This window comes from Cucurbita maxima, unplaced genomic scaffold (genome assembly GCF_002738345.1).
Source record: "Cucurbita maxima cultivar Rimu unplaced genomic scaffold, Cmax_1.0 Cma_Scf00005, whole genome shotgun sequence".
Classification (NCBI taxonomy): Eukaryota; Viridiplantae; Streptophyta; class Magnoliopsida; order Cucurbitales; family Cucurbitaceae; genus Cucurbita; species Cucurbita maxima.
In genome coordinates, this window is record NW_019272021.1 from 5,289,860 (window position 1) to 5,313,864 (window position 24,005).

The window sequence follows — 24,005 nt, forward strand, 5'->3', positions numbered from 1 at the left end:
ATGAATTAATGAAGTATTATTTATAAGTCACTTCAGATATTTCTTGGAGAACCCACCGCCTTCACGTGTTGCTGTTGAAGAAAATTCTCACAGCTCTGAGGACCGATTTGATTCCATTTCGTTTCCCTTTTTCCATATCCTTCAATCACAATCACAATCACAATCACAATCCCGATTCGCTCTCTCGCCGATCGTCCTCCATTGCCGTCCACGATGCAGTACAACAACTTAGGCAGGTCTGGTTTGAAGGTCAGCCAGTTATCATACGGTGCTTGGGTCAGTTTCGGCAATCAACTCGATGTGCGAGAGGCTAAATCTCTTCTTCAATGCTGCCGTGACCACGGCGTCAATTTCTTCGACAACGCCGAAGTCTACGCCAATGGAAGGGCTGAGGAGATCATGGGCCAGGCCATTCGCGAGCTCGGATGGAAGCGCTCTGATATCGTCGTCTCCACCAAAATCTTTTGGGGCGGTTCTGGTCCCAACGACAAGGGGCTTTCCAGAAAACACATCGTTGAAGGTACCAAGGCTTCGCTGAAGCGATTGGATATGGAGTATGTTGATCTTCTCTACTGTCACCGTCCGGATTCGTCGACGCCGATCGAGGAGACGGTGAGGGCGATGAACTATGTGATCGATAAGGGATGGGCGTTTTATTGGGGTACTAGTGAGTGGTCGGCTCAGCAGATCACTGAGGCTTGGGGGATTGCTAATAGATTGGACTTGGTTGGGCCGATTGTCGAGCAGCCGGAGTACAATTTGTTATCTCGTCATAAGGTAAGCGCCTTGTTTTTGCTGCCAATCGATTGTTTCCTGATGTGTTCTTAGATCATAGAAATGGAATTCCTAGTTATAGTACACAACATTTTCTGATGCGGGTTTTGAATGCTGTGATTATTGACTGATCCGGTGTTGTGATGGTTTCTGCAATTGAATTTCAATGGAACTATGTATATGGTTTCTTCAAATCTGGGTTAGATATGCAGTTTTGGCCTTGATCTATGCCATTTTTTGATTTTATTATCATTCTTTAGAACTTCCATTAGTTTTTTCATTCAAAACTTGACTGTGGATAGATATTGAAAAGCAACTTTGTGGAAATTGAATAGTACTGTGGAGGTAGTGATGGGTTTATGGTACAGTATTATTTTGGTTAAATTACAAGATTTATGTTTATTTGGTCCTGTACTTCCATAACTATTACTAAACTTTCGACTTTGTATCTATTAAATATAAATTTGAGTTCGTGTCAAACGATACCTTAAACTTTCAATGATGTATCTCATAGATCTGTAAATTTTAAAATTTTTGAAATCTGAGGGGCTAAATTTGAAAATTTGAAAGTTTAGGAATCAAATAAAAATGACCCTGTAGTTCAGGGACGAAATTTATATTAGGGATTAGATCGAACAATAGAACTTAGATGATATTATTTGTTTAGCCTAATGATTGCATGGTTCTATATGTATTTACCAGTAAAACTGTTCTCTTTGTTTTCCTCTACCATTTGGAAATGGAAATAGAGCTTTCCTGTTGTAGATTTAAAGTCAAGGTCTAGTTTCAGAGATGTCAAATGAGATTTCTTTGTTGGAAAACAATCTTTAACTTAATTCATGAACAGAGTTTAATCTGTTGCAGCTTGCAAGGTTGATTAATTTAGTCTCCTCCTTTTGGGTTCTGTCCGTTTTGCATAGAGATTAAATTCAGACATGTTACTGTATCAATGCAGGTCGAGTCCGAGTTTCTCCCTCTGTACAGCACCTATGGCATAGGTCTAACAACATGGAGTCCGCTGGCGTCTGGTGTGCTCACTGGAAAATACAACAAGGGAACTATACCACCTGATAGCCGATTTGCTTTGGAAAATTACAAAGTAAGATAAGTTCGGATCTGATAGTTCGGCATGCTTCAGTATGATTTAGCTAATAAGTTCTTGGTTATCCATTTCTTTTTCGGATTGACGTCTGCAAGCAACCTTGCAACCTCGTTTTGACATCCTATGCTAGTGATTAAGAACTTAGTTGTTTTTTTTTCCTTTATCCAATGATGAAAACATGGGAACTTAAGCCTTTTAATCTGCATGTTTGTAGAATCTTGCAAATCGATCTCTGGTTGATGATGTGTTGAAAAAAGTCAATAACTTGAAACCAATTGCGGATGAGCTAGGAGTGCCATTGTCGCAACTAGCAATTGCATGGTGTGCTTCAAATCCTAACGTCTCATCAGTTATCACCGGCGCCACGAAGGAATCTCAGGTCAGTTTTATGTGGCTATTGGTTTTGAAATTTATGCACGTTTTACTCCGAGATCTAGTCTAGTTAGCATGTGTGCTTCAAATCCTAATGTCTCATCAGTTAAACATGGTTGGGCTAACTGAGAGTCCTTTCTCTGGCTCGTCGGGTCCTAATTGGGTCTGTAAGCCGTAAAATATAAAGGACTGCCTTCAAAGAGTTGGCTCATATGGAATAGGCTTAATATTTTTAAAAACCAGTTAATCTACCCTATGCATCATAAACTAGTTCATATCTTCTGCTAGTTATTCGGTGATCTTTAGAGGTTGATCTTTTTTAGCTGTGAGGATATATCTGATCTGATTCAGTAGGACCATATCTGTTCTTAGAAGTGTACCAAAAAAGGATTTTAGTTCAGCAGTTGATTCAGTAGGACCATATCTGATCTGTGCATTTCCAATGTTGGAAAGCATCGGCTAATTTAGGGAATGATCATGGGTTTATAATCATAGAATACTCTCTAAATATCTTGATCTTCAGAGTTTAGATTGTCGGTAAAAATTACTCTCTCTCTCCATTGGTATGAGGCCTTTTGGGAAAGCCTAAAGCAAAGCTACGAGAGTTTATGCTCAAAGTGGACAATATCATACCATTGTGGAGAGTCATGATTTCTAACATGGTATCAAAGTCATGCCCTAAACTTAGTTGTGCCAATAGATTGGTAAATCCTCAAATGTCGAACAAAGGACTCCAAAAGAAAAGGAGTCGAGCCTCCACGAGGCATAGTAAAAAATGACTAAGACTCCAAAAGAAATAGGAGTCGAGCTTCAATTAAGGGGAGGTGTACTTTGTTCGAGGGGAGGTGTTAGATGATGAAAGTCCCACATTGGCTAATTTAGGGAATGATCATGAGTTTATAATAAAAAATACTCTCTCCATTAGTATGAGGTCTTTTGGGGAAGCCTAAAGCAAAGCTATGAGAGCTTATGCTCAAAGTGGACAATATCATACCATTGTGGAGAGTTGTGTTCATCTAACATCCAAAACCATTCTGTTTGCATTCAGCGGTTGGTTTTAGTTCAGTTTCCCTTCACAGATTTGGGAACCACACAGTTTACTAATCATAGTCCTAAGTTCATGATTTGTAAAAGTTGATATATAGTATAAGAAGCCGGTTGCACGAGCATAGCCTTTTTTTTATTTTTTATTTTTATGTAATCTCAATTCATATAAGTTACGGGATTGGCTCTATTCGAAGCGTAGAAATGAATCTAGAGATTCAGATAGTTCCAAGGAAATTTGACTAAAAAAGTAATGAAAAGGGGAATATTTATTGATTCGAGAAGGAAATTTGACTAAAAAATTAATGAAAAGGGGAATATTTATTGATTATCGTATAAATGATAACCATAGGAATCTCATTAGTTCATAAGAATAAGTACCAAGTTAATCAAAGATATCAAGAAAAAGGCTATCCTTATAAGAAGAGTTTAGTTTGCTGAATCCATTGTAATACATCGAAACATGAATGTATGAGATAATCTGATCTCTAACTCGCATCCTTAACATTCTTCTTCACCCAAAAACTAACGATCACAAACCGTTTGGAACGTGTGCAGATTCAGGAGAACATGAAGGCCGTGGATGTGATCCCACTGCTAACTCCAGCAGTAATGGATAAGATCGAGGCTGCTGTTCAAAGCAAGCCAAAGCGTCCAGAGTCATTTAGGTGATCATAGCCACATTCTTTAGTTGACAGATGGCGCACCATAGTCTTTCTGTGTATTGCTTCCTAGCTTCTATATTTATGTGCTTTTATTTATGATATGCTCTGTTATGACCTTCTTTGTTTGCTATGAACTTTTGGGGACTTCTTTTTTCTAGTCTTTATTAATGTATGTGTGTGGTTTTTGAGGGAGATAAACAACAAATAATTCAGCTGTGTGAACCATTAAAGGGTTTAATAGAAACATCTCTGATGCCCGAACTTGATCGAAATATCGATATATCAACCAAAATTTAATATCATGATTTTTTATTTAGCTAAACGTGTTAAATATGTATAATTATTATTATTTATGTTTGACTGCAATTATTATTATTTATGTTTGACTGCACGTATCTTAATTGATATAAACTATGATTAAGTTGACATTGTCACGGAATATTAAAAAGAATATTAAAAAGGAAAAAGGAAGATAATTGAAAATTCTTTTTTGAATTTTTTTTATAAATTTTTAAAGGTATTTTAAAACAGTTTGAAAGTTCAAAGTATTTCATTGTTATAATTTAAAAAATATTTCAAAGGTTTTAATAATATTAAATTATAAAGAGAAAAAGTTAAAAAAAAAATATTTTACACCAAAACTTTTAATATTTTGTTTCAATATAAAAGTTTTTATAATTTAACAATAAAATAAAATCGGAGGGGTTGCGTTGAAAGAGCGAGAAATTCATAAATTAGTTTGGCGGTTAGGACCTTCCGTCCCTGTGATTTTGCGCGCTATTCTGCCCATTGTTACTATCCTACAACTCCGTTCCTCTTTCAACATTCTTCTCCATTTCATTTTCCGAGCTTTTCTCGTTCGAATGCAAATCCGAACACAGGTATGAATTTGTATTTCTGATCTCCGATACGCATTTTGGTTGTTTCTAGCTAGGGCTAAATCTTGTGTTTGTTGGAGAAAATTTTCCCCCAACACCACGCTCTCTTGGAAGATGACCATCTTGAATGAACTTTTGGCGATATTAATTGATTCTCTGTATGTTCATTCTACAGTTCGGTAAGGGCGAAGGAAATCCTTTAGGAGAGCGCCTATTTGAAGATTCTTAGGTACATTTCAACGTTTCAAATTTCTGATTAGTTTTAGGTCTAGCCTTTTTTTTTTTTTGTCCATGTTATTGAGAAATGAATGGAAATTGTTGGCGTCAATGGCTCGTTCTTGCTGCGATATTGAGTAGACTGAATGGTTTGTAAATTTAGGAGAAACGAAATGAGCATCTGAAGTAGACGATTTGGGGGTTCCGAGTGTAGAATTAGCAAATTTGTAGATTCTTTTTGTTTCTGTGATGGAAAAAGATAAGGAAAGAGATTTATATTTTGAAGAAGAATGGAGAAGATAGCTTAAAAGGCCAGAAAATGTTCATATGTTGAACAATTTATCTTTGTGAGATCATGGCTAGGGAAGTACATGCCACTTTAAGCCAACAATTATACACGGAAAGACCAAGGGCTGTTTCGGATGTCCGAATTACTGCAGATTATAGTGGAAGTGATGTTTGTGTACAGACGGGTGGGGTATTTTCTTCCCATTTTTTGCGGGATCGAGCTGCTGTAAGAAGATTGTCTGACATGAGTGATGGAGATCATCATAATCAGCAACAGAAAAAGAGAACAGGTCTTAGTTTCAGTCCGAGCAGCCAATTGGAATATGAGGATCCCAGTGGAATTCTTAGACTCGAGAGAATGAATTCTGAAAGGAACAACAAGGTTCATCCTAACAACACAAGCAAATATCAGTGGGAATATAGTGCTACTGGACAAGCATCTGGTGAATTCGCCGATGAAATTAACCGAGTAGTTCAATCTGGCCACACGATGCCGCCCTTGTATGCTCCGGATTCACCTTGTTCATGTTATCCCCTTGGGGCTGGATTTGGAGATTTTTCTGCCAATGGCAAGATGAAATTTCTCTGTAGTTTTGGAGGTAGAATATTACCGAGACCTAATGATGGGAAGCTTAGATATGTCGGTGGTGAAACACACATTATATCCATTAGAAAAAACATCTCATATGAAGAACTTTCCAAAAAGACATACGCTGTCTGTAAATATCCCCACACTATAAAGTACCAGCTTCCTGGTGAAGACCTTGATTCACTTATCTCTATCTGTTCTGATGAGGATCTTCATCATTTGATCGAGGAATATCATGAGCTGGAAAATGCAGAGGGTTCTCAAAGACTTAGAATTTTTCTTGATTATTGCGAGAGCCCTACTTCTATTGAAGAAAGGGCAGTTCAACCAATTGATGTTAATTATCAATATGTTGAGGCTGTGGATGGTATGCTAGACCCAACTCTTCATAGTCCTAATTTTCGTACTGCTTCTTCACATACTACAGACTTAAAAGATGTCCATTCACCTATGCCAAATTTGGCGGAAATGCTTCCTAGACCTAGTGGGCAATTGTTAAATCCCATTCAAATCCCACGCAAGGCATTTATTCAATCACCTTTAAATTCTCCGGTTACAGTACTGAAAAAAGACTTTAAGAACGTAGATTCAACATGTGCAGAAGATGCTATAAACTTCATTCCATTTGTTTCGGAGAAATGTCCTCGTGATACGGTTTATTATGTTGATGCAATTGGCAGTCACAATCATCTTTACCATGGTTCTCAATTGATGGATTATCATCATGAAAAATTTAGAGTGGAAACTGATGAGACATACGAAGTTCTTAATGTTCATTTCCCACGAGGCTCCAGCGTAGATTTTGAGCCTGCACCCAACTGGGGTCTAAGTGATACACATTCTGTGAAAACTATGCTTAAGGAACGGGCAGTTAACTATGAACAGCTATGCTCTGATGCGGAGTATTCAATGCAGCTAACATCTGGAACCACCCATATGGGACAAAGAATTATGCATTCACATTCTGAACCCCTACTGCTGGAACAGGATCAAAAGTCGAATCATGGAGGATTCTATCCACTGACCTCATTCATTGACAGTGATCAGTCACCTTCACTGGCAATGTCAATTTCCTTGCAGGATTTGTCAACGATGTGGAAACAGAGAGTTGACGGGGTATTTCAAGATGCTAAATATGAGAATCATCGAAAGGTGGCATCTGGTAGTGAAAATGAAACATATGAAGAATGCAATTTTGATGAAAAAAAGGCTAATTTCAATGGAGGTATTTATGTTCCATCACTTGATGATGACCAAAAATACAAATATTTTCAACATGTTGACTACCAACAAAATGGTTGTCTCCTCAAAGAGGTTCAAAGCTTTGGAGGCAGATTTTCTGCCGAACGAGGTCTTGAATTAGAAAATTCTGCAGACACCACGGGTGGCCCCACCCTCATTTACCATTTAGAAACAACTGCTCCAAAATATTTCGAGGAGAGCCAATATTCTACTAAGGATAAACAAACTACTACTAATATAGTAAGCATCTACGGCCTGCAGGTTCAAAGCTTCTTTATGTGCAACATATGTACCTTTCCATACGGATTTAATTCTCATATATAACATATCTTGAACTCTTTCATCCGCTTAAGGTTCCTCCAACTTTTTAAACACATCCGTCCACTTAAGGTACCTCTAACTTTGTAAAATATGCATCACTGAATGAAGTTGTTGTAATTCTAGTATTGAGCATTTTCCACATACGCGCGCACACACATCGTTTGTAAGAAAACATGCTAGGGTGTTGATAAGAATTTTGTAATTATAGCATAATTGAGTGGAAAGTTCACTCCATCACAAAAGTTGACGTTCGTATTATGTTTTGTTGATCAATTCATACACTGATATGCAGATCATAAAGGCTGCAGATCTTAAAGAACTGCAAGAGTTGGGATCTGGGACGTTTGGCACAGTTTTTCATGGAAAATGGAGGGGAACAGATGTAGCTATTAAGAGAATAAACAAGAGTTGCTTCTCAGGCAGTTTTTCAGAGCAAGAACGACTGGTAGGTACGACATAATTTGAAAATAGATCTTTTGGAATGTATAACCGATTCCTGTGCTCATGTTGGTGAACATGGTTATGAAAATTTTCTTAGAAAGTTATAAAATTGTGCATGCAATTTCGAAGTAAAAGTTGTACCTTCTATTTTTTCAAATGCATTTCATCATTGATTAGTCCTACGAACATGTTGTTGAAGAATTTAGCACAAAAGGGGAAGAGACAAACACTTGGGAAAAAAAAACTTTTATTGAGATAGTACAAAATGGACGAGAGAAGACTTCTTACTCACCCACTTTAATCGCTCTTTCTTACTTTTCTTTCTTATGGAACATGCTTCCTACTCGTAAGTATGAGGTCCTTGGAGCCCAAGTAAAAAAAGTTTATAGGAATTCTCAAGAAATGCTTGGAGCCTAAAGAAATGCGAGTATGTTTCTAGAGCATTTCTTTTGAGATACTTATTTACAATCTTCAAGATAACTTCAGAGAGGACCAATATATATTTACGTAGATTCTCCAAGAAGCTCTCTATATAGTTATTGTTTGTCTTTTATTTTAATTCCTACAATCTAATTCCACCCTCCCCCCGGCCCTTTCACAATGGGACCAAAATCTCACTGTTTGCTTAGACTAGAGATTTCTGGAGAGAAGCAAAGATTCTCTCGACTCTTCACCATCCAAACGTTTTGGCTTTTTATGGGGTGGTTCCTGATGGACCTGATGGAACATTGGCAACTGTAACCGAGTATATGGTAAACGGTTCGTTAAGGCATGTCCTTTTAAGGAAGGACAGGTAAGCTGGTCTATCTCCACATTTTGATTCTCTTCTTTCCTGTGAAAAGGGATATTGAAACTTTGGCATTCTCACTGCAGAGTGCTTGATCGTCGGAAAAGGCTTATAATTGCAATGGATGCAGCTTCTGGCATGGAATATTTGCATTTGAAAAACATTATCCATTTTGATCTGAAGTGTGATAATTTGTTAGTCAACTTGAGGGATCCTGAACGACCTGTATGCAAGGTAAGTTTTAACATAGCTGACATTTTGTGCACCTTCAATGTTTTCTGAGGTTTCTGTGTTTAGTTATCTACTTTTATCAAATTGAATCTTGCAGTTACCTATGACTAGTTGAAATTCATATTTAATATTCATGTCACACTGAGCTCGTTTCGGGGTCATTTCCTGTCTTTTAAGGTGGGATATTTTGGTCTGTCAAGAATTAAGCGCAACACACTTGCTTCGGGAGGCATGAGTGGAACTCTTTCATGGATGGCACCAGAATTGTTAGATAGTAGCAGTTCTAAGGTCTCTGAGAAGGTAACTTAAAAACGAAGATCTTTACTTTCTTTCATCTGAATCAAGCCGTGTAAATGTTGCGTAGATATTGTGCTTGAGATGCAAACGTAGTTCTGTATCAGTTATATCATATTGGAGGATACTATCAATACTATTTTTGCTTTATTATCATTTTTCTTTTTAACAGGTTGATGTTTTCTCATTCGGTATTACAATGTGGGAGATTTTGACAGGCGAGGAGCCATATGCTAGCATGCATTGCGGTGCCATCATCAGTAACTTTCCTTCCTATGCTCCTAACTTCTTAAAACCTTCTCAAGAGAGGTCTTGTGCTGTATTGTTCAAATTAGTATCATGCTGTTTTATACTTTGATGGGCAGGTGGAATTGCAAGTAATACTCTTAGACCGCCGATCCCGAAACGCTGTGATCCCGAATGGAAAAGGCTAATGGAAGAGTGTTGGTCTCCTGAACCTGCAGCAAGGCCATCATTCACAGAGATAATGCATAGACTTCGTAGCATGTAGGTAGCGGTTCGGATCAGAAAGAGACCGAATGTAACAAGTAGATGAAACTCAACATCCTCATGTAAGTCACTGTTCTTGTGAATTGGAAAAGAGGAAAAGAAAATAACTTAAAGCTTAAGCTATTCTGTGTAGTTAATTAGCTGGCTTGCTCGCTCACTCAGCTGAAGCAACCCATAGATCTGACGTTTATGGAGTTGATATACTTAGAAAAATCTGTAGATATGTAATGCCAAATTTTCATATTGCATATTGCAGCCGTTCATGTTCATGTTCTTGAGTTGTTCATATTTATTCGATATTGCACCAGAGATTTTTTCTTGATATCTATAATTTGACTGATAATTTATCCTTAGGGACAAGCGGTAAAAGTTAAAAGCTCACCACTAGCAGATGTTGTTCGCTTTAGTCCATTACAATAGTTGTCGGCTTCACGGTTTTAAAATGTCTACTAGGGAGAGGTTTCCACACCCTTATAAGAAATGTTTCGTTCCTCTCTCCAATCGATGTGAGATCTCATAATCCACCCTCCTTAGGTGCCTAGCGTTCTCGCTGACACACCGCCCCTTGCCTGGCTCTAATATCATTTATAACAACTCATACCCACCGCTAGTAGCTATTGTCTACTCTAGCTCATTACGTATTACCGTAAGCCTCACGGTTTTAAAACACGTCTACTATAGAGAGGTTTTCACACTCTTATAAGGAATATTTGGTTCCCTCGATATTGAATCTTATATAAACTTTAATAAACACACAAAAATGAGATAAAAAGATGTCACAGCAAAATATTAGCTCACTTTTGCATGATAGTTAAAAGACATGTTATCAGCTAGAATTTTTAATTAAAAACATTGAATAGAAAAATGATGGCCCACCAAATAATGTCTACATTTGTCCACATGCGGATAGATAATGTAAACATATCTATCATACGGATAGATAAATGAAAATGGCGTCGTTGTTCTAGAATTCCCATGCGCTTCCTAATTTCGGCATTATCCATTATCCTGAGACGGCACGCATTCCCAAGCAACCGCCTATTTTGATTGCTATATTTACCTGAAAATGGCCACCGATCACCATTTCATTTACTTTTCCGGCCAATCTCAAGCTCAATCTCATTTCTCCGGCGGCTTCAGTAATGGAGAAGGCAATCAACAGGCAGAGCATTCTGCTACATCATCTCCGGCCTTCATCTTCGGCTTATAGCCATGAATCTTCGCTCTCTGTAAGTTCTTTATCCCCACTTTCGAATTGCAGTTTTTGTTATTCAAACTTTTTTCTGCAAGTCGCTCTTTGAATTGTTTGATTGAGTTTGGTTTGGTTTGGTTGTTTTTTCTTGCTAGGCATCGGTTTGTGCAGCTGGGGATAGTGCGTCGTATCAAAGAACGTCGGTGTTTGGAGATGATGTCGTGATAGTTGCGTAAGTTGCTTCGTCTTACATGAAGTGAATCTCGCTCTCTTTTTGTTACAGTTGATTCAAAGTGGTTCGTCAAATTGAATTTGTGAAATCTCCATTTTCTTTCTCTCAGAGCATACCGCACCGCCCTTTGCAAATCGAAGCGTGGCGGCTTCAAGGATACTTATCCTGATGATCTGCTCGCCCCTGTTTTGAAGGTTTCTTGTTTCACTTTTTCTTCTGTTCTCTTTATGGATTCAACTTAATAGGTTAAACTCAGTAAGAGGATACCATGCTTTCGTTTTTTCTTCGTTTTTGTTGCTTAATGATTTAGTGCGCATCTCTGAATTCTGATTTGATCCAGGCATTGATTGAGAAAACTAATTTGAATCCAAGTGAAGTTGGGGACATTGTTGTTGGTTCTGTGCTTGCACCAGGTTCTCAGAGAGCGAGTGAATGTAGGATGGCTACTTTCTATGCCGGCTTCCCTGGTATGCAATTCTCCAAGAATTGTTCATATTCATTGGTGTCTTCTATTATCAATGCATGTAATGCTTTTGTTGCAGAAACTGTGCCTGTTAGAACTGTTAATAGGCAATGTTCGTCGGGGCTGCAGGCCGTTGCTGATGTAGCAGCAGCTATAAGAGCAGGATTTTATGATATTGGTAAGCAACAAAGGGATAAGTTGAGTGAAGTTTTATAACTTCCTTGTTTAGTACGCAAACTTATTCTATTCTTATTGCTCGTGTTTAAGGAATTGGAGCTGGGTTGGAGTCGATGACTGTTAATCCAATGGCTTGGGATGGATCTGTCAACCCTAGAGTACTATCTTTCCCTTGCTCTAATGCACATATTTGAGTTCAGTTCTAGATAGTCTTTAAAACATACTTCAAGTAGGAATCTTAAAAAAATTTAAATCTCTTCTTAAAAATGACAGGTGAAGTCAATGGAAAATGCACAAAACTGCCTTCTTCCGATGGGAGTAACCTCAGAAAATGTTGCCCAGCGTTTTGGGGTGTCAAGGGAGGAGCAAGATAAGGCTGCTGTAAGTAGAATGGATCTTGCATCTCTTTCAAGGCTCTTAGATGTATATTTTGTACTGAAATCCTTAGTGTGTGTCTAGGTTGAGTCTCACAGGAAGGCTGCAGCTGCCACTGCTAGTGGCAAATTTAAGGATGAAATTATCCCTGTTTCTACCAAGGTAAGTAGTAAGATTCGATACAATGAAGTTTTCACATATTTTATGAACAGGTAAGGCAATTGGTTCTCGAGCTTTGATGTCTTTATTTCAAACAGATTATTGACCCAAAAACTGGTGAAGAGAGACCCGTTACGATCTCTGTTGATGACGGGATTCGACCGAACACAACTCAAGCAGATTTGGGGAAGCTAAAGCCTGTGTTTAAGAAAGATGGAACCACCACTGCTGGTATAATTATATCTGATTAGATTTGAATTGATTAGTAGAGAGATGTTCTGCTATTTTTGCTCATGATCCTCTGGTGTTGGTATTGTGTAGGCAATTCTAGTCAGGTGAGTGATGGTGCTGGAGCTGTTCTCCTTATGAAGAGAAGTGTTGCAATGCAAAAAGGACTCCCTATTCTCGGCGTCTTCAGGTTTGAATCTCGAGATTTCTCTTTAATACTTGACATCACAAAGAATTGTACAAGTTGAATGGTGAATTGCGCTAGATATTCAAAACTTGTTCATCCTCATATCCTGACTTGCAAACTTCTCCCCAAACTGTCATGATTATTTTTACAATCTTATGCCTCGGGTGATGACAGCATGCTTTTCGTTAGCCATAGTTACTCCCAGAATACACCATGTCACGAAACAATGAAGGAGATTAAGCGTTAGTTTCGAACATAAAAGCTCGTTCTTTTGGTTATCAACTTGGGGCTTCCCAAAGTAAAGATTTTAGAACTGTCTTGAGTTGAAGTACTTTCTTGTCTCAACATTTGTCGCTGTTTGTTTTGTAGGACTTTTACTGCTGTGGGTGTGGATCCTGCTATCATGGGTGTTGGCCCGGCTGTTGCAATTCCAGCGGCTGTCAAGGCTGCTGGGCTTGAACTGAATGATATCGATCTTTTTGAGATAAATGAGGTACCATATTTTTCTACCAGAAATTAAGGCTTGAAGTTTGAACCTTTTAGGCACATGTTGGCTTGGACTAACGCACACCGTAACCTACAGGCATTTGCATCCCAATTTGTGTATTGTCGTAACAAGCTGGGGCTTGATCCAGAAAAGATCAATGTTAATGGCGGAGCAATTGCCATTGGACATCCACTGGGTACAACAGGTATGTTTCTGACACGAATCTCTATTAGCCAACACCTAAAAATTTAAGATCCTGATGAGTTAGATACGTTTCTTCCTTGTGTTCTTTAACGACGATTAAATCATTAGAAAATGATAATGGTTACATGGCAGGAAGAATTAGTATTAGATTGTCACAAATCTCACCTTAAAATCTTTCTAATCTTCTGCCATAGGCGCTCGCTGCGTTGCTACATTGTTGCATGAGATGAAACGCCGTGGCAAGGACTGTCGTTTTGGAGTGATATCAATGTGCATAGGTACTCTCTCTCCCTCTACCTCCTTCTCTTTACCATTGTGGACTATTGTGGAGTTACAGTCCGATGACGAAGACGCCATGGATGATTAATACTTGAAACTGCAAAATGGCAGGCACTGGAATGGGGGCTGCAGCTGTGTTTGAGAGGGGTGATTGTGTTGATGAGCTTTGCAATGCTAAGAAAGTTGAAGGAATCAATCTTCTGTCCAAGGATGCTCGGTAGAACAAGTTTCAATACTCAATAGTGTGAGACAAGGAAATCAATAAGGATACAGTTTTATGGAGATTTGATTATCTGTTTGCTTCCCACCATCTTGTTCCATTTTGGACGCATCATTTTAATTCTGTTGTCTTTTGATTTGTTTCCATAAAGGCTTCGAAGTTAGTCCTTTGTTATTGAGTGTCGTCCGAACTACCTGATGATCCTTAAACAAGTAGTCATTTGGTTTGAATTCAACAGATGAATGGATATTTGGATGTTTATCATCGGTAACTAGAAGATATCCTGTTTCATTAGTTTCATTCAATTTTTGTTGGATTCAAAATGTTGTGAGACAGTCATGTTCGCTAGAATTTTATCTTTCAAATCATTTTAGCGATGGGTATTCCATGTAATCATAAGTTTAAGTTTAAGAGATGAGGTTGAGTTTGTATAGCCCTCCTTCAGAGTAAATGTTAGAATGATGGCTTTCTTCAAAGGTGTTTTTTTTGGGGTTTTGTTGATAATCTAATTAAAAGGTTAAAGGCTCCTTATCCCTTATACAAAATATCTGTCATTTTTATTTTATTTTTTTGAGTCATGTTACTAGTGCTAGTAATAGCTTGAAGTTTTGTTTTCTGAGTTAGTTTTGGATGGTACATTGTATCTAACCTCCTCCTCTTCTTTAACTTTTAGCAGACTCGTTCAAATTAGTCGATTTTGAATTCTCTCATCTACTCACATACTCGAACGACAAGTCTTTTGAAGCTCAAATCACAGCTCTTATGAGAAGCTGGTTTGTCATAACACTTTCGTATGCAAGTAAATTATAATTATTTCAGTTTGTTCAGGATCTAGATTGAATGCTTTAGATGTATCTTTGATGTTGAAATAGATTATGTTTGTTGATATGTTCCTCAAGTGGTGATAGTCGTAAATGCTCTTGTTTGATGATAGTCGTAAACGCTCTCAATCTAGTTTGATACGTAGCTACCAAGTGGCCTTATCCTCCAACGTAATGGTACAATAGGTATTGTAGATGACTTCTTTATGTCAAATAAGTGCTTGAAAACTGGTTTGTCTTAAGGGTCGTTTGATTCCCCAAGTTTAAAAGTAGTTTGATGTCGTATCTTCTAAGTTAAGCAATTTGAATTTCAAAAAATTTGGACTCATAAAAGGAAAAGAAATTAATTTATTATCTAATGGTATTGTAAATTTTCCATTCGAATTCCTATTCCACGTCATTGAACTTCAAACAGAGAAGAAATTACATTAGAATCTCAAGCTGATGTGGCAAGTTTCAGCTTGACAACAAGTTGACATGGCATAATAACTTGGTAAAAAAGAAAGCTGACATGGCATTCAAAAAGGACAAGAAACTCACCCCTTCCCGTCGCCGGTTCCTCTCCCTCCCTTCCCTCACCGTCAACTCCGCCGCACAGCGCAGATCCAACGTTCAAAAACCTAGTAGATGAGAAGCTTTGAACCGCGGTGGAGCTTTGGGGGCGGCAGCCATGGCAGCTTGGAACTCGAGCCGCTTCGATTCGTAAGCCCTAGAAGCCTCTTCAGCAGTATTATAAGTTCCGAGCCAAATTCGAGCTCTTTTGAAAGGGTCTCTAATTTCAGCAGCCCATTTCCCCCACTTTCTCTGCCTCACGCCTCTGTATCGGCAAGCCGTTCTCTCGGTCGGTAGGGTTTTCGACAAAACCCTAATATTCCGTCGCTGATGAGCCTTTCCGCCATTACTGCCTCCTCGGGCAGAGCTCTGAGAGGCTTCATCATCAATTGATTTTGAGGAACGAGAAGGAAAGACAGGAAAGTGGATTTCTCGCACTATGCGTTTCGATTTCAAAGATTTTGCTTCGTCTCTTTCGTTTTCGCTGGAAGATGAATCGGTTCCATCCGGATCGTTGCAAATTACGCGTAGTTTTCGGCTCATTCTTCTGTTCTTCGAAGGAATTTGAACTCAATTTGGAATCCTTACTTTTTTGAATCGTCGGAGTAAAATACTGGAAGGTCTGACAATTGTGAGGGAAAAAATTGTAGAATATTTCCTTTTATATGTCCGCTTAAGCGTTTTTCTTTTCCGCTTCCTTTTTCGTTTTCATAAACATTTTCAAACTTATCTCTTAAAATTCATAAATTAAACTGACTTTTGAAAAATGTATTTTCAGTTTCAATGTGTTTAAAACTCACACTTTTTTAATACTTTAAACAATTATTTTTGTATTTTACTCTGTTTAAATTTTTAAAAGTACTATTTTCTTTTAATACAAAAACAGTTATTGCGTTGTAATTCAATAATTTTTACTAAACCCACTTTAAATTATTATTTTTTTCAAAAGTGTAATATAAACTGTGTTTAAAAAATGTTCTCTTTCAAAGTTACTCAAATACGTTATAACTTTTTTTTTTTTTTTAAGAGTGTATATGGTATTGTTTTAATTATATACCATAAAATGTCTTGGAATTAAATGAATTTGACATAAATGATGGTTGCTTAATGAAAATTTAAAATTTGGGTAAAACTTTGTGGGAAAACTAATCAGAAAAAATCTAAATTCCCAACTATGAACAGATAAAATTGAGAATTATTTATACGAGTACCGTAGCTAACTATTTGTTTTCAAATACGAGCATAATTCAGCTGACATAAAATACGTATCAATGTTTAAATCTCCCTTCCACCTATTGATTTCTTGGGCTTCCACCTAAATAATGTTTCTTTAACAGAGGGAAAAGAAAACAAGCATAAATTTCAAAAACAAAACCGATATAAAGCATGGTAGTACATTCATTCCGAATAAAGTTTACTAGAGAGATGTGGTAAAAGTTGCAGTTTTACATGAATGGTTAATTGCACTATGCAAATTACCTAAATAGTCTTCCTGTTAAATTTTGTGCAGCCCAAGCAACTAAACTATATGGCCACCAATATATTTCACAGGTTTGGCATAATAATTAGCTTTTTCCTGCTCAATGGCAATGCCTTAACTTATAAAGTATAAGAACCTGTCAATACATACTTTTGATCTTCACCATGCCCACTTCCTCATTCAGGCTGGGAAGCTTTCTTCGTTCCCCAATGGAGAATTGCACCTTTGAAGTCTTACGCTTCCGACCGAGAGTTCAAGCACAAAATATTCTAACAGGCTATACGACGAGACGAAGGGAAAATTAGAGAAAATACACGACGAGAGCATCATTTTATGACGACCATCGTCGTCCAGGAAAAAGTCCTTAGGACTTTTTCTAACATTGCTTAACAATGTGCAGCATAAAGAAAACCCAACTTAGGCCTCGTCTCCACAGTATGGAAACATCTGTTACATTCTCATCCAAAATGTAGAAAATAAAATGAAAATAATAGATCTGATTTACCTTGGTTCCACAGAAGAGTATGATTGTGTGTGCTGATTTGTAATAGGCCTGAAATCACCGTTAATATCAGGTGATTGACGACTTACAAACCGGGCATGACGTTCGCCTCTGTAGCCATGGATCAATACACTGAGACAGCAAACAGAAAGAGGAAGTTAGTGATTATGGCTTGAAAAGGAGAACGGTTCTTCTTTATTAAAGCATGCATACATCTTTATGAAATTTGTGTAAGCAAGGTAGATGGCGAATGACATCTCCTATGGCTGGCGTATCGAGACAAATTGCACAAGGGTCTTCCATGCTGTCAGTCTGAGAAGGACAGGAGACAAATGGTCAAGGGCGGCTAAACCAGCAGATCTGGTGGTCCGGAGAATGAGTTTTTGATCAACAAAAGAAAATACAACTGAAACCAGGATGCAGAACCACCACCTACCTGTACTGTAGATTGTGGCAAACTATTAATCCGGTTGGTCGATGCACCAGCATGGCGGTGATTGTTCTCGTCAAGGGATAGCAGCATCTCATAATCATTCCTGACAGAAAGAATGAAGAAAAAGAATGTCACATATCTAAAACAACTGAACACAAAGGGGTTTCTTATCCAACAAACAACCTAAGTTTGAACTTATTTCCACATCATTTGTAATCAAAATTAATGGGTCGCCTAAATTTATACAACTTCGCATAGTGCAGACATGACCTTCCACTTCCACCTTTGACTTAAAATCTTTTACCTCGGCCCATTATTGCAATAGCTAAAGTTTCATATTTGAGAATCAGTTCCACATGTATATAGTTTCACTACTCAGACCCAGGCCAATTGCTTTAAGTTTTCATTCTCTCATTTTATCATCTCATGAATAAGATTTCAGTCTCTATCCAAGCATACTCTTTATGTAACTGAAACGAGAATAAAATGTCAATCCTTTCTCCATGATGTATATATATATATATATAAATTAAGTGCTTAAACGATCATGTCTTTCAAATCACCAATCTAACACAAAAGCTTAAGTTGATGGGTTAGAATAAATTTTATATGAGTACTTCAACAATCCCTCTCACTTGTGACCTTGAACAAGTGGAAAATAAAGTTACTGAGGAAGAATTGATATTAGAAGGTTCGAACACAGAACCTCCTACTTAATACCATGATTTAACAGTGTCGCTATTATCTTGCAACAAGTTTGCAAAATTAACTGAAAACATTAGCTGAAGTTGTAAATTGTTTTCAAATAGGTTGAAATCTTACTCGTTGAAATCACGCCGGCTGTGCAAGATGTCCCTATTCATTCTTGCATCTTCCATTTCTCCAACCGCAGCCTCCAGAGCTTCCAATATATCAAGTCTCTGTATTAAAAGAAAGTTACCAGGCTTTAGATATGGTAAAGGATAAACTATCTCATTACAAACAATCATAGGCAAGATACAGGCATCATACCATCAAGAATCTATTTCATATTATCTTGTCCATATAACAGCAAAAAAGTAGCTGGTTAACCTAGCACCAAAGAATGAATCGAGTAATTACCATATCCAAATCCATATGCACCGGAAAATTAACATTCCTTTGTCTAGTTGACACTCTATGAGAGCCACCAAAAAATTGATTCCTCATCTGTGCCATTCGTGTAGAGTGGGTTACTCGAGTCCGTGTTATATTAGAAGAGTTTTGTGAAGATTGAGATCGAGTTCGTCTATTTGCCTGTGCTACCAGTGAGCCTCTCTGACTCTGAACAAAGGAACCAATCAACTTTTAGATAGAAGATGGATACGAATTCAAGAATATCTTTTACCAGGCACATTGTACATTTAAAAAAACAAAGATAATTAACTAAGGATCAAACTATTTTAGGAAAACATGTTAGCCATCTTTCCACCAACTCGATGAAAAAAATGCATGTAGGAGAATGCTCGACATAAATTAGCCAAAGCTATGCCAATGACATTCTAACCCTAGCTTTGTGGACATAGATTAACATTGTGGGGAAACATGGGTAATAAGTTTTCAACTTTAAGGGAAAAGAAGTAGAGAGGGAGAGAGAAAGAATTTCACTTGCATAGGTATTACACATCCAAAATTAATTTGCAAAAATAATCTCTGTGATATCAAATTGAAGAATTGAATAATTTAAGACGGCAATGTTTCCAAAGACCAAAGATGTTGCAATCACAGGAAGAAAAAAAAGACAGTCATAAGGATAAAATACACTGTAAGTCTGGCGGGAGGGTGCAAAATGTCCATGCTCCACCTGCTGCAGTGCCATAGCTAAATGTTCATCAATCTGCCAGCAGAAACATAAAACTTATGAAAATTAAGAATACCTTATTAGTAAGTTACTGATTAAGCATGGATAAGCACAGCTTAAATAAGAATTAACCACCTCTTCTCCTCCAATAGGGATCTCCTGATATAGTTGCTCCTGAAGTTCACGAGCCAACATCTCATCAGCTTCAAGTTGTCTTGCCCTAGCATCTGAGGTGTTATCATTTAAGCTGCCAACATTCTGGGAGACAGGGTTTCTCATTTCAGGTGACAACTCATCAACCTCAATAACTTCATTCAAACTATCACGAATTCTTCGACTCTGGAGTCTAGTTGACCTTGAATTTGAAGACTCCTCAGACGTACCAAGGTACACGACATCTGGAATGGGGCATGAAGTATTAATTTGTGAAGTTGATCCTTGTTTCCTTTGTTTTTTGTTTAGTTTGCTTTCAACATGTGTCGGTACGATAGTTTGTTCTATTTTGGGTACAATGCTGTAAGCCCTTTGAGATGTATCACCATTTCCTGCACAATCAGTTTCTGCTACATGTTCTTGCCCACTAGGGATTTGTCTCTCCATGACACTTTCAGTTTTTCCATTAGAAAACCTTCCAACGTTATTTATCTTCTTAAAAGAACTCCCTGATGGATTAGACAACGCAATCCCTTTCCTTGAATGGTTATGTGTTCTTCTCCAAACACCTACTTCTTCAAAACATTCAGATGTACCTAATCTGGACGTTCTGGCTGGATTAGCTCCAACAGCCTTTTCCGTGTCACTGAAAGCAAATAAGATATCAGAACAAATTTCTTTTGAAGGCTGCAACCATACAAGAAAAATTGAAGCTGAGCTTTAGTGTGTGTTGACATCAATAACTGAAGTTGTTAAATGATGTTACATTTTAACTGATATTCAGATAAGGTTCAATTTCCAACAAAATTCAGTTGTTGTAAATCCAATAAAACAGTTACCATGCAGTTTTGTATACCTGCAAGAGTGGTCATAAAGTAGTGTGTCAATCAAATATTCATGACAAGAATGTAGTCTCTTGCATGGAAACATGGAATAGACCGGCATGGTCTCCCGATGCCAAACTATTGCACTACAGTGTACATTGTAGCAAAGAGTCAAATCTATATGGTTCAAAATCCCTGGTTCAGTGGAACTAAGAACTTTCCACAGGCCAAATGAAAATGAAGAATACCCAAAGAAAACATGCAACTTTGAGAAAGTGAGTAGCTTAACAAGAATTCTACGGAAGACGCCAGGATACAGTAAAATACTAACATTGAACATAGCTTGATTCAAGATGTCTACAAAATTATTTTGTGATGCAACTGTCAGGTTGTTTAAAGGACATAGGAAGTTTTAAAAACAATCGGCAATATTTGTAAGATAAATAACCTGTCATAACATCCTAAGGTTAATGATAATACAAAGATGCCCCACCTAGATTTACCCTTTTCAATAGAGGGAAGGGGTTCCACAGAGAAGAAAGTATGAGGATTACAAAAGAAAGTTGAGCGTTAAGCTTCGATAAAGAATTTTAATAGCTAAAAACGTACAAGAACCTCAAAAGAACCACCAAGCATGAGTGAGAGCATGCAAAAATATAAATAAACTCACAAGAGGAAAATTTCAGTTGCCGATACCTAAAAAAAGCCAACAACAACAGAATATAAGCAGCAAAACACGATTTCAGCATTATGTCAACACTGAATAAAAACTTTCAATCTTTGCAAAAGCATAGCATGAGGATGATCTTTCGTTACCTGCTAGAAGCAGAAATAACTCTGACATTATCATTATCATGTGATACAGAAGGCTGACGCATAATCCCCTTTCCTTTATCTTTGCTACTACAATTGTCTTCAGCAACTATATCATTTATATCTATCGGACAAGATGGACTGTTTGATGGTATGTTCCTCAAATTAATCTCACCAACAGCTCTAGAACTCTTTTCACGCTGCTCAGATAAATTCTTTGCTCTTATTGTAACATTATGAGGTGAGATACAACCATTCCGTACCAACCTCTTATGCCCAGTAGCTCTAGGGGAGCTAGCAAACTGACGATGACCCAAAACTTGCTTCTCATGTTGAGTATTAGTGTTATTGGATTTTTCAACTCCCTTTCTATGAATCATAGATAAACCAACATCTTGGAATGATTCCTCAACAACTTTTTCCTTCCCTTTAATGTTCATGTTGGGTTTCTTTGGAGAAATTGGTATGTAATGTGCAGACTGTTCGTTTGATGTGTTTTCAATCTTACAGTCCTTAGACGCATTACGATTAAACGTTTGAGGATTATACTTAAGATCATGTTCTCTTATTTGTGGACCGGTGGGATTTTCTTGACAAGGTGGTGGTTTGGAAGGAGAGTCAACGGATATAGTTATCCCTTTATCCAAGCGACGAGGGCAAATAAAACGTTTCGGTCCCTGATATGAATATTTTTCCCTTCCACCTTTTCTAAGTAACAGATTATTTTTCAATGCTGAATCCTCTCCCGGTGAAAGAATAATGGTGTTTCTATGACCCTTCAAATTCTCACCAGGAATATTTTTGGAACTACTATCTAATCTCAACTCATCCCCATTTTCACTGACAAGCACCCCCAGGCCCTTCATGCCATTCATCCCCTTTTCTGTCATGAAATCAGGGTTTCTTAAACGATTAGATAAAGATGAATCAGTCTCAGTTTGAACAAAATGTCCACCATTACTTTGTCTGGCAGCTAACCGATCAGGTGTATCGGGAACATCCATGATCCATTCAGTCTCCATCTCCTTCATACTCTGCATTTAGGGGAAAAGATCAACTCCCAGTAGATCAGTAGTACCACCCAACTGGGACACTCAAAAAAGGACAATTGGGAATTAAATGGTAACTAAGTGAATATTGACAGAGAAAAAAGAAATATGAGCAGTGAAACGGAGTTGACAGTCAGTGGTAGATTTTCCAAATAAAACACTAAAATCTGAATTTATTAACAAAAAAAAAACAATAGGAAGAATTCAAATGAAATTCATGAACCAAGAGAAGACTAAAAAATTTTTACATACATTAACAAGATATGCAAATATCCAGCATCAACACATTGTCTAGAGCACGGGATTTTTTTACCGTTTAACCCCCCCCCCCCCCCCCCCCCCCCCCCCCCCCCCCCCCCCCCCCCCCCCCCCCCCCCCCCCCCCCCCCCCCCCCCCCCCCCCCCCCCCCCCCCCCCCCCCCCCCCCCCCCCCCCCCCCCCCCCCCCCCCCCCCCCCCCCCCCCCCCCCCCCCCCCCCCCCCCCCCCCCCCCCCCCCCCCCCCCCCCCCCCCCCCCCCCCCCCCCCCCCCCCCCCCCCCCCCCCCCCCCCCCCCCCCCCCCCCCCCCCCCCCCCCCCCCCCCCCCCCCCCCCCCCCCCCCCCCCCCCCCCCCCCCCCCCCCCCCCCCCCCCCCCCCCCCCCCCCCCCCCCCCCCCCCCCCCCCCCCCCCCCCCCCCCCCCCCCCCCCCCCCCCCCCCCCCCCCCCCCCCCCCCCCCCCCCCCCCCCCCCCCCCCCCCCCCCCCCCCCCCCCCCCCCCCCCCCCCCCCCCCCCCCCCCCCCCCCCCCCCCCCCCCCCCCCCCCCCCCCCCCAAAAAAAAAAAAAAAAAAAAAAAATCGTAATCATAGGCAAATATCCAGCATCGACACAAGAAATCCATCCATCTCCCACTCCTTTTTCCTATGGCAGATAAAACCGACCACAAAATGTACAGAAGAAATCGATTTTCATTCAACTACGAGAATTCAAATGCATATAATGAAAGAAATCATACAATGAAAGCATGCTTTGCAATGCACAATGGGTAGACAACAATATCCTACAAGTACAACAGCTCTTTCCATGTTTGAATGGTCTAATCGCTTCTCAAGAACCAACTAATTCGGCAAGACATTGAACTTAATCGGAGCCAAAATAATTGTAAAACTAAACGTTCTGGTAATCTAAAAAGCGAATCGAGTACATTGTAGATAATTTTCAGAACATACGTTGATGTAAGGAGAAACAAAAAACGACACAAAAGAAACCTCTCACAAAATAAACCTAAAAATGCAATGCTCAAACAAAATAAATGATCAACCTCGGCGTGTTTCTCGTTCAAATCCAAGCAAGCGAGAAGGCCACAGGTTGAATTCAGGTACGACGGAGAAGACGATGGTGAGGCCATCCAATCACCTCCATTCTCTTTCTTCCCTTCTGTAAACCCACCGTGTGTGTGCTCCCTGGTGCGAACCGGGTCGGGTCGCATCGGATATTTGAATATGGGCCCAGATAATATTGAGGTCCAAAAAAGCAACCTTAGATCAATTAAAACACTTCTGGCTTTCATTTCATTTGGGTCCAAATTTCCGTCGCAATATTTTCATACATGTAATATGCATTTTA

General features: G+C 38.8%; 5 protein-coding genes across 6 annotated transcripts; 3 read left to right on the forward strand and 2 right to left on the reverse strand.

Moving 5' to 3' along the window:
* Positions 1-30: 30 nt before the first annotated feature.
* LOC111479745 (probable voltage-gated potassium channel subunit beta) lies at positions 31-4,229 on the forward strand. Its single transcript, XM_023124589.1, has 4 exons — positions 31-777; positions 1,730-1,873; positions 2,091-2,255; positions 3,851-4,229. The coding sequence occupies exons 1-4, from the start codon at positions 214-216 to the stop codon at positions 3,962-3,964; spliced, it is 987 nt and encodes a 328-aa protein (XP_022980357.1). The 5' UTR covers positions 31-213; the 3' UTR covers positions 3,965-4,229.
* Positions 4,230-4,702: 473 nt separating this feature from the next.
* On the forward strand, positions 4,703-9,891 carry LOC111479656. Its single transcript, XM_023124436.1, has 8 exons — positions 4,703-4,838; positions 5,011-7,410; positions 7,784-7,936; positions 8,562-8,725; positions 8,806-8,953; positions 9,128-9,250; positions 9,417-9,504; positions 9,610-9,891. The coding sequence occupies exons 2-8, from the start codon at positions 5,407-5,409 to the stop codon at positions 9,753-9,755; spliced, it is 2,826 nt and encodes a 941-aa protein (XP_022980204.1). The 5' UTR covers positions 4,703-4,838; positions 5,011-5,406; the 3' UTR covers positions 9,756-9,891.
* An 859-nt stretch (positions 9,892-10,750) lies between these two features.
* On the forward strand, positions 10,751-14,229 carry LOC111479705 (3-ketoacyl-CoA thiolase 2, peroxisomal). The gene is made up of 14 exons (XM_023124519.1): positions 10,751-10,983; positions 11,102-11,178; positions 11,288-11,372; positions 11,519-11,645; positions 11,721-11,819; positions 11,909-11,976; positions 12,092-12,199; positions 12,278-12,355; positions 12,451-12,583; positions 12,674-12,770; positions 13,137-13,260; positions 13,351-13,459; positions 13,653-13,736; positions 13,849-14,229. Exons 1-14 carry the CDS (start codon positions 10,897-10,899, stop codon positions 13,956-13,958), a joined length of 1,386 nt encoding a protein of 461 aa, XP_022980287.1. The 5' UTR covers positions 10,751-10,896; the 3' UTR covers positions 13,959-14,229.
* An 896-nt stretch (positions 14,230-15,125) lies between these two features.
* LOC111479806 (ethylene-responsive transcription factor ERF118-like) lies at positions 15,126-15,978 on the reverse strand. The gene has a single exon (XM_023124670.1). The coding sequence runs from the start codon at positions 15,871-15,873 to the stop codon at positions 15,391-15,393; it is 483 nt and encodes a 160-aa protein (XP_022980438.1). The 5' UTR covers positions 15,874-15,978; the 3' UTR covers positions 15,126-15,390.
* A 728-nt stretch (positions 15,979-16,706) lies between these two features.
* LOC111479662 lies at positions 16,707-23,861 on the reverse strand. 2 transcript variants are annotated; one of them, XM_023124452.1, is made up of 12 exons: positions 23,701-23,861; positions 21,942-22,388; positions 21,358-21,899; positions 20,574-20,687; positions 19,700-20,363; positions 19,526-19,600; positions 18,847-19,047; positions 18,568-18,665; positions 17,749-17,848; positions 17,526-17,624; positions 17,316-17,444; positions 16,707-17,087 (listed from the first exon to the last, which is right to left on the reverse strand). In XM_023124452.1, exons 1-11 carry the CDS (start codon positions 23,785-23,787, stop codon positions 17,382-17,384), a joined length of 2,490 nt encoding a protein of 829 aa, XP_022980220.1. In that variant the 5' UTR covers positions 23,788-23,861; the 3' UTR covers positions 16,707-17,087; positions 17,316-17,381. The 2 variants fall into 2 exon arrangements, with proteins under 2 accessions (XP_022980220.1, XP_022980221.1); XM_023124453.1 differs by lacking the exon at positions 20,574-20,687 and having other exon boundaries at positions 23,701-23,859.
* Positions 23,862-24,005: the final 144 nt, after the last annotated feature.